The 15,759-nt window shown below is 43.5% G+C and overlaps 1 protein-coding gene across 4 annotated transcripts in view; it reads left to right on the top strand.

Annotated features, from left to right (window-relative positions):
• disc1 (DISC1 scaffold protein) overlaps nt 1-15,759 on the top strand; it is a 52,778-nt gene that overhangs the window by 27,363 nt on the left and 9,656 nt on the right. For all 4 annotated transcript variants that reach the window (XR_011037259.1, XM_068326638.1, XM_068326637.1 and 1 more), the window contains 2 exons: nt 6,193-6,445; nt 8,126-8,170. Coding sequence is in view for 3 of the 4 variants with exons in the window: in XM_068326638.1 (XP_068182739.1) it covers nt 6,193-6,445; nt 8,126-8,170 (298 nt within the window). In the remaining variant the exon portion in view is untranslated. The remainder of the gene's footprint in view (nt 1-6,192; nt 6,446-8,125; nt 8,171-15,759) is intronic.

The following is a 15,759-nucleotide window of genomic DNA, read 5'->3' on the forward strand; positions in this document are numbered from 1 at the left end:
GAAATTTATCATATGTATTTATAAATCACAAAAATAAAAATTGCAAAAGCATTCTTTTATTCGGATGTTCTAACTGTAATGTAAAGGATTTGTTTCAAGCAACAAACAAAACCTCCACTCAGAAAGCTGTTTGATGTTTTAGAGAAACATTCCTGGCAAACCAAAAATGGGTAAAAGCAACACAACACAACATCCTCATCAATAAAACTGTTCTTGAATAGGAAACCCTTAAACAGTGCTCTGACTCTTGTTGGTCCCTTTGGTTTCACAACAAGGAGTTCAATGTGTGGATATTTGATATTATAGATTAAATTCATGCAGCCACATCACCTCTAGAGGAATTACCACATTAAAAGGAAACCTTCTCAAATGTTGGGTGCCGTAAACTAATCGTCCTGCTCATCACGGTCAATATTAATTGATTGCCTCTAAATCTCAGATCATCCTCCATAACCGGAGGGGATCCAGATCAAATCGCTGTCAGTGACGACCAGTCGCTCCCGGCAGCCGCATTCTGACTCAGTGACACTTATTTGGTTTTGGATTGGAAGCCATCTCCACAGCCACACAACACACACACACACACACACACACACACACACACACACACACACACACACACACACACACACACACACACACACACACCACAGTAAATTTTATCAGTCAGCTTTAATAAACATTACTGTTGATGGAGTGCGGTTAGTGGTAGGAGGTGAAGCGAGGAGGAGGGAGGGAGGGGAGGGGAGGGGAGGAGGGGCACATTAGTGCTGCTGAGATATCTGGTCTCCGTGGAGACGGATGGTGTTGAAAAACCAATTATCTCTTCCTTGCTAAAGACTAGAACAGGATGTTAGAGCAACACAGATGCTGTAAGTGTGTCACCAGGACAAAAAAACATTTTATTCAGATTAGCAGCCTCACACTGTTGTATAATGCATCATGTGGACTTTCAATTAGGAGATGGCTCTCATATTTTTCCTACATTTTACAGTCCTTGTTTCAGATTTGGTTGTTATCTATTATATTTAACGCAACTGGAAAATGAAAATGGAGGACATGCTGTTTGTGGCCAAACAGGTCAACCGAGTGAAACAAACTCTATCATCACATTTAACGTATTAAATCCTGACGGTGCACGAGAGACATGAAACAAAGGGACCTTGGTTGTTCAGGCATCTGCTGCAGAAACCTCCCCAGACGTCAAGCTGACGACCAGCGCTGCTCAACCAGCATTTATTACACCCCATCCTTGTTTTTCTCCATTATTAGCACCTCCCTCCACTGGTGTTGTATGAAATTTTGCTGCATGATTAAGTTGAAGTATCACCATCCCCCCATTTCCTACTGGATGTGTGAACTCTTATTGTGTCTATGGCTCATGGGGATTCTCAACATCTCAGGGCTCTTTCTTTGGAATAGTTGATTCTTACTAACCAGAAATATGCCCAACACACTCTTTACATAGCTGAAACCTCCAGCTGTGTTCAAGATATTTTCAGTCTATGTCTTCATGTCTGATCATAAACCCTGATGCTAGGTGGAGGTCAGAATATTGGCTAGATGCTGGAGGTCTGACAGAACCCTCTGGAACCAGCAGGACTGGTCCACTGCTCACTTCTTCGATGCTTATTTTTATAAAGCTTCGTCCATAGAGGAGTCCGTTTGTAATACCTTGAGGAGAAAGAGCAGTCCCTTCAGTCAGGACCCTCACAGTGGGACTGTTAGGCAGCAGGAGGAGTGTGCTTGTCTGTCTTTCCTTCTTATTATTGGGCCATCAGCGGAGCAGCCCACCCACCCTTGCTGCTCTCAGATAGCAGGATGAGTGTCTGCCTCCAATTAACCCCCCGGATGAGGAGTTCACAGCAACAGCCACCATCACAAGGATCTTTAGGAGCTGATGTGTTGTCTGCATTTTCAGTACATAGACATCTGATGCAGATTCCGATTCCTTGTAACGACTTGTTTTTGTCAGTGAAGCTTATGTGACAGATGAGTCCAGCTTTAACATTTTATAGGAAATTATTATGAACACTGAACCTCCATAGACAATTATTTATGGCCATGTGTGTTGAAATTCACACTTGTGTGCCCACTACTGTCTGTCTGTTTGTCTGGCACACAGACAAACAGACAGGGTCTGTACAACATTCACTTCTCAAGACACATAACAGTGCTGCAGCTCGCTGGGTGAGTCTCCACTAGAGCAGCATTGAGTCGTGAATGGTTGAAGGCCGGGCGGCTGGACGAAGCTATTTTCCTATTGTCTGTCCACCAAAAGGAGGCTAACGAACAGCTGAAAGGTCTCCGCTGGCGGGCTCCAGAGGTTGGTAGCTCTGTCAGGTGGGGGATGGAGGACATTTACTCCATCTTTAAAACCATTATCTTTGTCCCTGAACCCTGCTGGCCTCAGTTTTTTTGGAAAAGAGAAGTAGAAACAGAGATTTTTTTTCTTGCAACTATTTATATATGTATATATCTCTATCTATCTATCTATCTATCTGTCTGTCTGTCTGTCTGTCTGTCTGTCTGTCTGTCTGTCTGTCTCTCTCTCTCTCTCTCTCTCTCTCTCTCTCTCTCTCTCTCTCTCTCTCTCTCTCTCTCTCTCTCTCTCTCTCTCTATATATATATATATATATATATATATATATATATATATATATATATATATATAGACACACACACACACACAAATAGTTGCAAGACAAAAAGTGACCCACCCTCCAGGGCATGGTCTGGAATGCAGGAGGGTGTGAGTTCAAACCCCAGTCATGGCGGACACTATCCAGTGAGGATCCTTGGGCAAGACCCGTAATGCTGTAGCAGCCTACCTCCGACATGAGCGACCACAATAATGATAATGACGTCGCCCGGGTCAACAAGGTCCACGTCAGTTGCTAGGGAAACAGGGCAATCTGATGAGACACATGGAGACATGGACAAGGGCGGAGAATACGGAGTTGTTGGAATGCTACTATACGAGTAATCCCAGAGAGAGGGGATATATGGGGCGGATGTGGGACCAATGGATTCTCGAAACCCACAATCAAGGCTTACAAAGAAACAGCTGTTAGCCAGTGTTCCAACATCCATAACCGAAAACTGCTATCACAACTAGAGATCAATGAAATACTACAACAATGCTACGGCAAGGGGGAGCCAGGACACGAGGTCAGCGGGGGGATTTCACCATCCCCCCCACAATCCGTGATTGGGTACCAAGCCCCAAGAGACATAGACAGCCTCAATACAAGAGCTGCTGACCTGAGAAGGAAGATTGTGACCCAACTGGAAACCTGGAGCCTCCGATAAATACCGAAGCTGAGTTGTCAAGTACCTTCAGAAGATCTGCTTGAAGATGTGAATGCTGCAATAAGAACCGTCCCCACAGGGAACATAACTGAGACCAACAAGCTGATCCACAGTACAGCAACAGTAATCCTCGAGATGCTGGGATATAACATTAATACAGGACATAACAAGCAAAACCCTCCATGCAAGAGATGGTTAGAGGCCAAGATAAAGGCGACATGGAGATAAGTCAGCCAGCTAGCTGAGCTGCAAAAAGGGAACATGGTGAATAAAGGGATGCCCGGGAAATACAGCAAGCTGTCCATACCTGAAGCACTTGAAACTGCCAAACAGAGACTAACAGCTCTGGCTACATGACTGAAGAGATACACCAAGGAGATAGAGGCCAGGAGAATAAACAACATCTTCTCCACTCAACTAGCAAAGGTGTACTCTCAGTGGCAGGGAAATAACAGCAGCCGGTCAGACCCACCAAGAGCTGAAGTGGAGAAATACTGGAAGGGCATATGGGAAATAGAAGCATCACACAACACCGATGCCCAGTGGCTAGTGGACCTGAGGACTGACCACAGCTGCCTCCCAGAACAAGAACCAGTAACCATCTCAATGGCAGACATCCAAGAAGAGTGTCAAAGATGAAGAGTTGGTCAGCACTGGGCCCGATATGATTCATACATACTGAATAAAGAAGCTGACAGCACTCCATGAGCATCTAGCAGCACAGATGCTCATGGAGTGCTGCTAAGGGATGGGACGCACCCAGAATGGTTGACTGAAGGCAGAACAGTCCTAATCATGAAAGACCCACAGAAAGGATCCACCCCATCCAACTACCGGCCAATAACCTGTCTCTGTACAACATGGAAGCTCCTGTCAGGCATCATGGTGGCTAAGATGAGTAGGCACATGGATCGGGGGCTCCTTTCTGAGCGGGGCACAGAAAGGAGTTGGTAGTAATACCAGGGGAGCCAAGCACCAGCTACTGGTGGACAGAGCAGCCATCTCCTCTACATGGATGACATCAAGCTGTATGCCAGGAATGAGCGAGAAATCGACTCACTGATCCACACCACCAGGATCTACAGTGACAACATAGAGATGTCAGTCGGATTAGACAAATGTGGCCGGATCGCATCGAGAAGAGGCAAGATCATCAGAACTGAAGGGGTTGACCTACCAGGGGGCAGAATAAGAGATATCCATGAGGAGGCCGCAAGGAAGTCGACCACAGCCACATACCTCCAGAGAGTAAGGCAAGTCCTGAGAAGTCAGCTGAATGGTAAGAACAAGGTCTCAACCATCAACATGTATGCACTTCCAGTCATTAGATACCCCGCTGGGATCATAGGCCGGCCAAAGGATCCACCCACTACCTGCCAATCAAGCGCCCAACCAATCATGGCGCCCAACCAATCACGGCACATCTGCCAGAAGGAATCACTTGAACAATATGGCATAAGACATCGGGCAGCGAGGTTTTGTGTTGCTGTTACGCATTTTGTCCACTTTCATACCTCTTTCTCCAGTCAGCCTGCTAACATTCATCTACAGCTTCACAATGCCCAGCGCAATCCATGGTCTGCCAACACAAAGCCGTTTCATCACCACGTTGATTTTTGACTACGTTGGGTGCGCTTGGTTTATAATACTAATACATTTGTTTTCATATGTTTGGTATGAAGTTTGATATTATTGTTTGATCGTGGAATTTCCCGCTAGTAGGTTCCCGCTAGTGTGTGTGTGTGTCTCTCTCTTTCTCTCTCTCTCTCTCGATATATATATATATATATATATATATATATATATATACATACATATACAGTGGTACCTCTACTTACGAAATGAATTGGTTCCAGAAGAAATTACGTAAGTGGAAAATTTTGTAAAGGTGGAATTTCTAACAAGATGAATGGATTTGGTTTTTAAAATGTCACTTTGAAATAATTTGCCATATAAAGGTCAAGGGGAGAAATAAATATGAACATTTTAAAGGCCAGAGGTCTCAAATGTTAGACAGTGGAGGAGTGTTTCATTTTAACAAAATTAGTTTTTGGAAAGCCAAAAGCATTCATACTGTAAAGCACCTGGTGTCCAACTTAACCCAACCCATGCATTACTGTTTTCATTTACCCACTTAATGCCCCCGCCAATGCCAGCTCATCCATTTCCCTCCATCTTTCTGTAACAGTCTAACAGTTACATAAAGTACAGTACAGAACTCAATAACGTTTCAGACATGCTTTGTAGGGACCAAAAATGTGGACATCTCATACTCAACAATTTGCACATTTTCTCATTTCTCTCTACTTGCTTTCATATTTCTTGTCGTTCAACATGTAGATAAAGCAAAAGCAATCTTCTTGTCTTTCTTCTGTAAGGATGTACACATCCAAAACCTCCTTCCTCTTCGCTGCAGCTCTTTGAAGACGAGGACAGCCTAGCAAGAGGACATTTACTCTCGTCCCATTCACTCTGTATCAATAGAGTTACTTTCTTTGAATGAGTTACTTCTCTGCCGTTACTTTTGGCAGTGCTTCATTACTGGCTGCTTTGGTGTGCATTCATAACATATACATGTTAAAAGTCATTGGGGATGATTCATTATCCTGATGCTTACTGTACAATTGTGGTTCTTAAACTTCTTTTTAATATGCTGTTGTCCTGCTCAGAGTGTATTTGCTACAGATCCAAAATATTAATGACTTAATTTTAATAGCTATTAGATTGTATATATTACAGTGTTAATAGATACTTATAATAAAATAATATGTCATTTGAGAAAAAACATAGATGGTCAATGCCTAAATGGTTCCCTTTAGTCCTAATTGTACCGTCGTGAATGACTGTGGATGTTCCCTGCTGGGGTTTTCCTCTCTACAGCTGTGGCTGCCCGGGCCTGGAGCGGATCTGGGAAGCCGACCTGGAGGCATGTCACTTGTTCCTGCGGGGCCTCCAGTTGCGAACTCCCAGCTGCAATGGAGCGGATATCGAGTACTTCCCCTATGCAGCAATTTATTTTCCAGCCCAGCCTTCCACCAGTGAAGAAGAAGAAGAAGAAGACTGTGCCATGCTCACTGCTTTGGGAGGACGCTGGTGTCCTGAAGCCAACTTGCAGAACTCAGAGTTCACTAAGGTAGCCTAACAGTGATGTATTGACTTCACACAATGTATTATTCATACAAATCTTGATGCGTTCACACTACAGCGCGTGTCCATGTGTGCAAATTCAGACCTTAAAGCTCTCATATACACTATATCACATCCATCTCCTCCTTTATGGACTCACTTTTTACTTTGTATAAAACAAAACTTCACTTATTTTCTTACGGCTTCAATGAAAACGATATATTTATTCAGCTCTCGTCCCGAAATCAAAGTGTCGGCTAGATGAGCTTAAAAGGGATTTCTAAACAAAAAAAAATATGGACGTAAGAGAAACAATTTAGAAACATTTTGGAGTTTCATTCTGCACTGCACAGATTTAACTGTGTTCCTGTCTGTTTGTGTGTGTTTTTGGGTGTATGTGCGGTGTGCCAGTCCATCCCACTGCGAGTCGAGGTCCATTGCCTCGGGGTAGAGTCCAACTCTCCTCACACTTTTCTCCTCCCACATAGTCTGACACTCTTATGGGAAAAGAACAAAGCCAGCAGAGCCAATATTCACTAAAATAGCTCGTATTTAAAAGACATGTGTGAGACTGTATTTCATCAGCTCACAGCTTTTAATTCAACACTTTTCATTTTGATAAAAGTGGTTGACAATTTAAATTCTGAATGCAATCATTTATGTTTTTCCAATGAATATAATGAACTGCAGCCATATGTAAATAAAGTCCATGGTCTTTCCCAGCATTGTTTTCCTCATTACCATTACCTACTCCTTCATCCTCTCACAGTCTTCCTCTGTGAAACCATTAATATACACAACACTGCGTTGATGGCCCTGCCTGACTTCACCTATCTCTTTTCTACTCTTCCTATGTTTCTTTCACTTCTCTCTCTTTCACAAGCCTGGCTTCTCCTAACATTTCTCCAAAAGCTACAAGGTGAGACAGCTAACTGTTCCTCCCTGGTCTCCGCCCTTTGCACTAGCAACAGCACATCTTGGTAATCAATGATCTTTGTAAGCGTTAACATGAACAACACATCTGTTAAGACAAATATCTTGTGATGTCGTGATGTAGCTCTGTGATCATTAAAGGCATCTTCTGCTATTTTTCTGTATTCATTGTGATGTCAATTGTGCTTTTGTATCCTTGAATATTCAAGGATACAAATATAAAAAATATCCTTTAATGTTCTGAGTTTTTAATTCAAATGTTTTTTTACTCATTTGGACGTGGTGGTTTCTCTTGGTTGAGAACAGGATGTCATGCATTACATGTTGAGATGAGGGCATTTGAGTGGATTTCATATACTATAGCTATATATACTGAGAACAATACTGAAGGCTTGATGTTATACATGTTGAAATGACAAATATTTCTGATTATTACTTGTTGTTGATGCCTCTTTTTAAGTAGCCACCCTAGAGCCACATATAACTTGTTAGCATCCAGTGGGTACTGTAATTACCTCCATTCTTACTGCAGACAGTAAAAATACACACTTTGAATACTAACCGAGGAAATCTGCAGCACAGATGAGTCTGTTAATCTTATCCCTCTGTCAGTTTGGTGATGAATAATTACAGTCTCCTCTCATTATGATAATTCTGTGCACATACAGTACATCGTCAACATAATTGCATTTTCAATAATTCATGAGCATGTTTATGACTGTGTGGCCTCAACCAGTCTTTCTCCTTTTTACAGAAATTGGAGGAGTTTTTATTCTGCATGGAGGACATTCACCCAGAGGTTAGTCACGTTAACCCTTCCACTCTGAATGTTATCAGTCTAATGAAAGTGTTTGTTACACAGAGACCGGGATTACAGGGGCAAGCAAGTATCAATTATTTAACCTTAACTTAAACATTTTGCCTGTCTGATCAATACTGATCGACATGATAAGAATCGGCTGATGATAGCGATCGCCTGGCAAAGCTTTTCTCCATTTTTATTTAAGGGTATTTATTCTCCATTGAACACCCTCCTGCTTTAAATTCATTCATTCACAGTCATTCATCCAGCAGAACAGCACCTGTAGGTATCTGACAAGCTTCACATGCAGGATTTCAAACTACTGGAGTGTGTTTGATGAGTCCTGGAATCCCACTGCACATGTGAAATTCTCTAAAGGATTATAATTTGGAACAAAAAATATAAACAACTTAAATTGAATGTTGAAGCAAAGAGCGTAAAGTTTTGAGTTGAGTGCTTTTCAAGAACATAAGAATTCACGATACAACTGTGGGGAATGAATGAAACAACATGTTTACTTTGGAGGGCTCCAATCACACATGAAACTATCTTTACTACGTCCTAAAATTCCTTGGGTGAACAGCGAGGAGCACCTTCAGATAATGGCTCCATTGCGCAAATTGATAATCAAACTATATCAAAGGAAAAAGCAGTGCTGTGATGCTGCAAATATTTCAACTTTATTCACTACACGAATGAAAACATGTGTTTTTTTGTTTGGTCCCTAAATTAAGCTGCAAATATTATCGTATCCGAATTTCGTACAGCCCGCGGCAGTAACTTAGCCCAACAATGTTCTTCCAATGTTTTTCCAGCAATGGCAGGGAACTCATTATCTGAGATTATGTTTGCTGGACTGATCTGTCACTTCATGTCTTCAAAGCTTTTTCTACCATAAAGGGTGATTAGAATGAAGTATAAGTCTGACCTCTGTTTTGCCTGTATGCGCAACACTAAACAAGGTTATATTAGAGGGGAACACACGTAGCAAGGACTGTTTTGTGTTTATGAATCATTTACTGTAAATCGTCTTTAATCTCCGTCTTTGTCTTTGCAATCCTGGTGGGTATTCTGCTTCGGTTGTAGAGAGAAGTAGAGATTTACAGAGAGAGGGAGAGAGTGACTAGGGAGCGATGTGTAACTACAACAACAGTAATAACTAAAAGCTCTAATAGACAGATTATAGTTTGCATTATGTATAATATCAATGTTCAGTGTTCAAACGATGTATTGAATTTGACAGAATACAGTTTTATATATGTATTTTCTCTTGTATTTATTATCTTGATATTGAGGTAATCCAAGAGTAATGAGGATGTAATCAAATTACATGACTTTGATACTGGGAAGCATGCATTCATATATATATATATATATACACACACACACACATATATACATACATATATACACACACACACACACACACACATATATATATATATATATATATATATATAGATATATATATATATATATATATATATATATATATATATATATATATATATATATAAAAATGTCCCTCTCACCCTTGTTGGGTGGTATCTGTGTGTCATCCTCAAGCTCGGGTCCTCTACCAGAGGCCTGGGAGTCTGAGGGTTCTGCGCAGTATCTTAGCTGTTCCTAGGACTGCGCTCTTCTGGACTGAGGCTTCAGATGTTGTTCCAGGAATCTGCTGGAGCCACTCTTCCAGTTTGGGGGTCACTGCCCCAAGTGCTCCTACTACCACGGGGACCACATTAACCTTAACCTTCCACCTCTGTTCCAGCTGTTCTTTCAACCCTTGATATTTCTCAATCTTTTCGTGTTCCTTTTTCCTGATGTTGGCATCAGCTGGAATTGCCACATCTATCACCACTGCTCTCTTCTGCTCTTTGTCCATCACCACAATGTCCGGTTTGTTAGCCAGTAGCTGTTTGTCGGTCTGGAAGCTGAAGTCCCACAGGATCTTAGCCTTGCCGTTCTCAACCACCTTCGGTGGTATGTCCCATTGGGATTTGGGTACTTGTAGTCCATACCGGGTACAGATGTTCCTGTACACTATCACAGCTACTTGGTTGTGCCTTTCCATGTATGCTGAGCTGGCAAGCATATATATATATATATATATATATATATATATATATATATATATATATATATATATATATATATATATATATATATATATATATAAAATAAAATGTCCCTCTCACCCTTGTTGGGTGGTATCTGTGTGTCATCCTCAAGCTCGGGTCCTCTACCAGAGGCCTGGGAGTCTGAGGGTTCTGCGCAGTATCTTAGCTGTTCCTAGGACTGCGCTCTTCTGGACTGAGGCTTCAGATGTTGTTCCAGGAATCTGCTGGAGCCACTCTTCCAGTTTGGGGGTCACTGCCCCAAGTGCTCCTACTACCACGGGGACCACATTAACCTTAACCTTCCACATCTGTTCCAGCTGTTCTTTCAACCCTTGATATTTCTCAATCTTTTCGTGTTCCTTCTTCCTGATGTTGGCATCAGCTGGAATCGCCACATCTATCACCACTGCTCTCTTCTGCTCTTTGTCCATCACCACTATGTCCGGTTTGTTAGCCAGTAGCTGTTTGTCGGTCTGGAAGCTGAAGTCCCATAGGATCTTAGCCTTGCCATTCTCAACCACCTTCGGTGGTATGTCCCATTGGGATTGAGGTACTTCTAGTCCATACCGGGTACAGATGTTCCTGTACACTATCACAGCTACTTGGTTGTGCCTTTCCATGTATGCTGAGCTGGCGAGCATATTACACCCTGCTACCACATGCTGGACTGACTCTGGGGCTTCTTTACATAGCCTGCACCTAGGGTCAGATTTACTGTGGTAGATATTGGCCTCTATTGCCCTTGTACTTAGGGTCTGTTCTTGTGCTGCCATGATCAGTGCCTCTGTGCTGTCTGTCAGTCCAGCTTTATTCAGCCATTGGTAGGTCTTCTTGATATCAGCCACTTCCTCTATCTGACGGTGGTACATGCCTTGTAGGGGCTTGTCCCTCCATGTTGTCTCCTCCTCCTCCTCTTCCTGCTCAGGCTTCTGCTGTCTAAGGCATTCACTGAGCAGTTCATCTGTTGGGGCCATCTTCCTGATGTACTCTTGGATTTTTGATGTCTCTTCCTGGACAGTGGCCCTGATGCTCACTAGTCCTCGGCCTCCCTCTTTCCGCTTAGTGTACAGCCTCAGGATGCTGGACTTGGGGTGAAACCCTCCATGCATGGTGAGGAGCTTTCTCGTCTTGATGTCTGTGGCTTCTATCTCCTCCTTTTGCCAGCTTATGATCCCAGCGGGGTATCTGATGACAGGCAGTGCATACATGTTGATGGCTCAGATCTTGTTCTTGCCATTCAGCTGACTTCTCAGGACTTGCCTTACTCTCTGGAGGTATTTGGCTGTGGATGACTTCCTTGCAGCCTCCTCATGGTTGCCATTAGCCTGTGGGATTCCAAGGTATTTGTAGCTGTCCTTGATGTCTTCTATCCTGCCCCCTGGTAGGTTGACCCCTTCAGTTCTGATCATCTTGCCTCTTCTTGATACCATCCGGCCACATTTGTGTAATCCGAATGACATCCCTATGTCGTCGCTGTAGATCCTGGTGGTGGATCAGTGAGTCAATTTGTCACTCCGGGCACGACGCCAGTGTACCGCGGCATATATATATATATATATATATATATATATATATATATATATATATATATATATATATATATATATATATATATATATATATATATATATATATATATATATATATATAGCCTACCTCAAACATGAGTGAACACAATAATGACAGAGTCATACCGGCTCGGACGTCGCCCGGGTTAACAAGGTCCGCGTCAGATGCTAGGGAACCAGGGCAATCTGATGAGAAATGGGCTACTGGAACAAGACACACATGGACAAGGGCGGAGAATACGGAGTTGTTGGAATGCTACTACACAAGTAATCCCAGAGAGAGGGGATATATGGGGCGGATGTGGGACCAATGGATGCTTCGAAACCCACAATCAAGGCTAACAAAGAAACAGCTGTTAGCCCAGTGTTCCAACATCCGTAACCGAAAACTGCTATCACAACTAGAGATCAATGAAATACTACAACAATGCTACGGCAAGGGGGAGCCAGGACACGAGGTCAGCGGGGGGATTTCACCATCCCCCCCACAATCCGTGATTGGGTACCAAGCCCCAAGAGACATAGACAGCCTCAATACAAGAGCTGCTGACCTGCGAAGGAAGATCGTGACCCAAATGGAAACCTGGAGCCTCCGACAAATACCGAAGCTAAGTTGTCAAGTACCTTCAGAAGATCTGCTAGAAGATGTGAATGCTGCAATAAGAACCATCCCCACAGGGAACATAACTGAGACCAACAAGCTGATCCACAGTACAGCAACAGTAATCCTCGAGATGCTGGGATACAAGATCAACACAGGGCATAACAAACAATACCCTCCATGGAAGAGACGGTTAGAGGCCAAGATAAAGGCGACACGGAGAGAAGTCAGCCAGCTAGCTGAGCTACAGAAGGGGAACATGGTGAATAAAGGGGCACCCAGGAAATACAGCAAGCTCTCCATACCTGAAGCACTCGAAACTGCCAAACAGAGACTAACAGCTCTGGCTACCCGACTGAAGCGATACACCAAGGAGATTGAGGCCAGGAGAATAAACAAGACCTTCTCCACTCAACCAGCAAAGGTGTACTCTCAGTGGCAGGGAAATAGCATCCGGCCAGACCCACCAAGAGCTGAGGTGGAGAAATACTGGAAGGGCATATGGGAAAGAGTAGCATCACACAACACCGATGCCCAGTGGCTAGTGGACCTAAGGACTGACCACAGCTGCCTCCCAGAACAAGAACCAGTAACCATCTCAATGGCAGACATCCAAGAAAGAGTGTCAAAGATGAAGAGTTGGTCAGCACCGGGCCCCGATATGATCCATACATACTGGCTAAAGAAGCTGACAGCACTCCACGATCGTCTAGCAGCACAGATGAACCAGCTGCTAAGGGATGGGACGCACCCAGAATGGTTGACTGAAGGCAGGACACTCATGATCATGAAAGACCCACAGAAGGAATCTACCCCATCCAACTACCGGCCAATAACCTGTCTCAGTACAACATGGAAGCTCCTGTCAGGCATCATGGCCGCTAAGATGAGTAGGCACATGGATCAATACATGAGTGGGACACAGAAAGGAGTTGGTAGTAACACCAGGGGAGCCAAGCACCAGCTACTGGTGGACAGAGCAGTACACAGAGACTGTAAGAATAGGCAGACCAACTTGTGCACCGCCTGGATTGACTACCAGAAAGCCTACGACTCAATGCCACACACGTGGATACTGGAATGCCTGGAACTGTATAAGATCAACAGGACACTAAGAGCCTTCATCAAGAACTCAATGGGGAAGTGGAAGACAACCCTGGAGACTAACTCCAAGCCAATTGCCCAAGTTAACATCAAGTGCGGCATATACCAAGGGGATGCACTATCACCACTGCTGTTCTGCATAGGCCTGAACCCCCTCAGTCACATCATCACAAAGAGTGGCTACGGATACCAATTCCGAAGCGGGACAACAATCAGCCATCTCCTCTACATGGATGACATCAAGCTGTATGCCAGGAATTAGCGAGAAATTGACTCACTGATCCACACCACCAGGATCTACAGCGACGACATAGGGATGTCATTCGGATTAGACAAATGTGGCCGGATGGTATCAAGAAGAGGCAAGATGATCAGAACTGAAGGGGTCAACCTACCAGGGGGCAGGATAGAAGACATCAAGGACAGCTACAAATACCTTGGAATCCCACAGGCTAATGGCAACCATGAGGAGGCCGCAAGGAAGTCATCCACAGCCAAATACCTCCAGAGAGTAAGGCAAGTCCTGAGAAGTCAGCTGAATGGCAAGAACAAGGTCCGAGCCATCAACATGTATGCACTGCCGGTCATCAGATACCCCGCTGGGATCATAAGCTGGCCAAAGGAGGAGATAGAAGCCACAGATATCAAGACAAGAAAGCTCCTCACCATGCATGGAGGGTTTCACCCCAAGTCCAGCATCCTGAGGCTGTACACTAAGCGGAAAGAGGGAGGCCGAGGACTAGTGAGCATCAGGGCCACTGTCCAGGAGGAGACATCAAAAATCCAAGAGTACATCAGGAAGATGGCCCCAACAGATGAACTGCTCAGTGAATGCCTTGGACAGCAGAAACCTGAAGAGGAGGAGGAGGAGGAGACAACATGGAGGGACAAGCCCCTACATGGCATGTACCACCGTCAGATAGAGGAAGTGGCTGATATCAAGAAGACCTACCAATGGCTGAATAAAGCTGGACTGACAGACAGCACAGAGGCACTGATCATGGCAGCACAAGAACAGACCCTAAGTACAAGGGCAATAGAGGCCAACATCTACCACAGTAGATCTGACCCAAGGTGCAGGCTATGTAAATAAGCCCCAGAGTCAGTCCAGCATGTGGTAGCAGGGTGTAATATGCTCGCCAGCTCAGCATACATGGAAAGGCACAACCAAGTAGCTGTGATAGTGTACAGGAACATCTGTACCCGGTATGGACTAGAAGTACCCAAATCCCAATGGGACATACCACCGAAGGTGGTTGAGAACGGCAAGGCTAAGATCCTGTGGGACTTCAGCTTCCAGACCGACAAACAGCTACTGGCTAACAAACCGGACATTGTGGTGATGGACAAAGAGCAGAAGAGAGCAGCGGTGATAGATGTGGCGATTCCAGCTGATGCCAACATCAGGAAGAAGGAACACGAAAAGATTGAGAAATATCAAGGGTTGAAAGAACAGCTGGAACAGATGTGGAAGGTTAAGGTTAATGTGGTCCCCGTGGTAGTAGGAGCACTTGGGGCAGTGACCCCCAAACTGGAAGAGTGGCTCCAGCAGATTCCTGGAACAACATCTGAAGCCTCAGTCCAGAAGAGCGCAGTCCTAGGAACAGCTAAGATACTGCGCAGAACCCTCAGACTCCCAGGCCTCTGGTAGAGGACCCGAGCTTGAGGATGACACACAGATACCACCCCACAAGGGTGAGAGGGACATTTTTTTATATATATATATATATATATATATATATATATATATATATATATATATATATATATATATATATATATATATATATATATATATATATATATATATATATATATATATATATATATATATATATATATATATATATATATATACCGGAAAATTTTGGTGTCACAGAATTAGCAGAATTATGAGCTGAAAATATAAAGAAAATGTGCATTGAGGAAAAATAAGACAGGGAAAGATAATAATAATAATAATAATAACAGAAATAAATATTAACAATATTAACACTAATAATAGTAATAATAATAACAATACTAACAACAGTACCCAAGAATGAGGAAGAGTAGAGATTCTGCGCCTCACAGAGCCTCTGACCTCTTTCTCCTCTACATAACGACTTAAAGTAAATGATTTCCACTTAGTTGCTGCCCTGCTTCCACAATGGAGATTGATTGGTGTGTGTGGGTGTGTGTGCGTGTGTATTT

This window comes from Antennarius striatus, chromosome 11 (genome assembly GCF_040054535.1).
Source record: "Antennarius striatus isolate MH-2024 chromosome 11, ASM4005453v1, whole genome shotgun sequence".
Lineage (NCBI taxonomy): Eukaryota > Metazoa > Chordata > Actinopteri > Lophiiformes > Antennariidae > Antennarius > Antennarius striatus.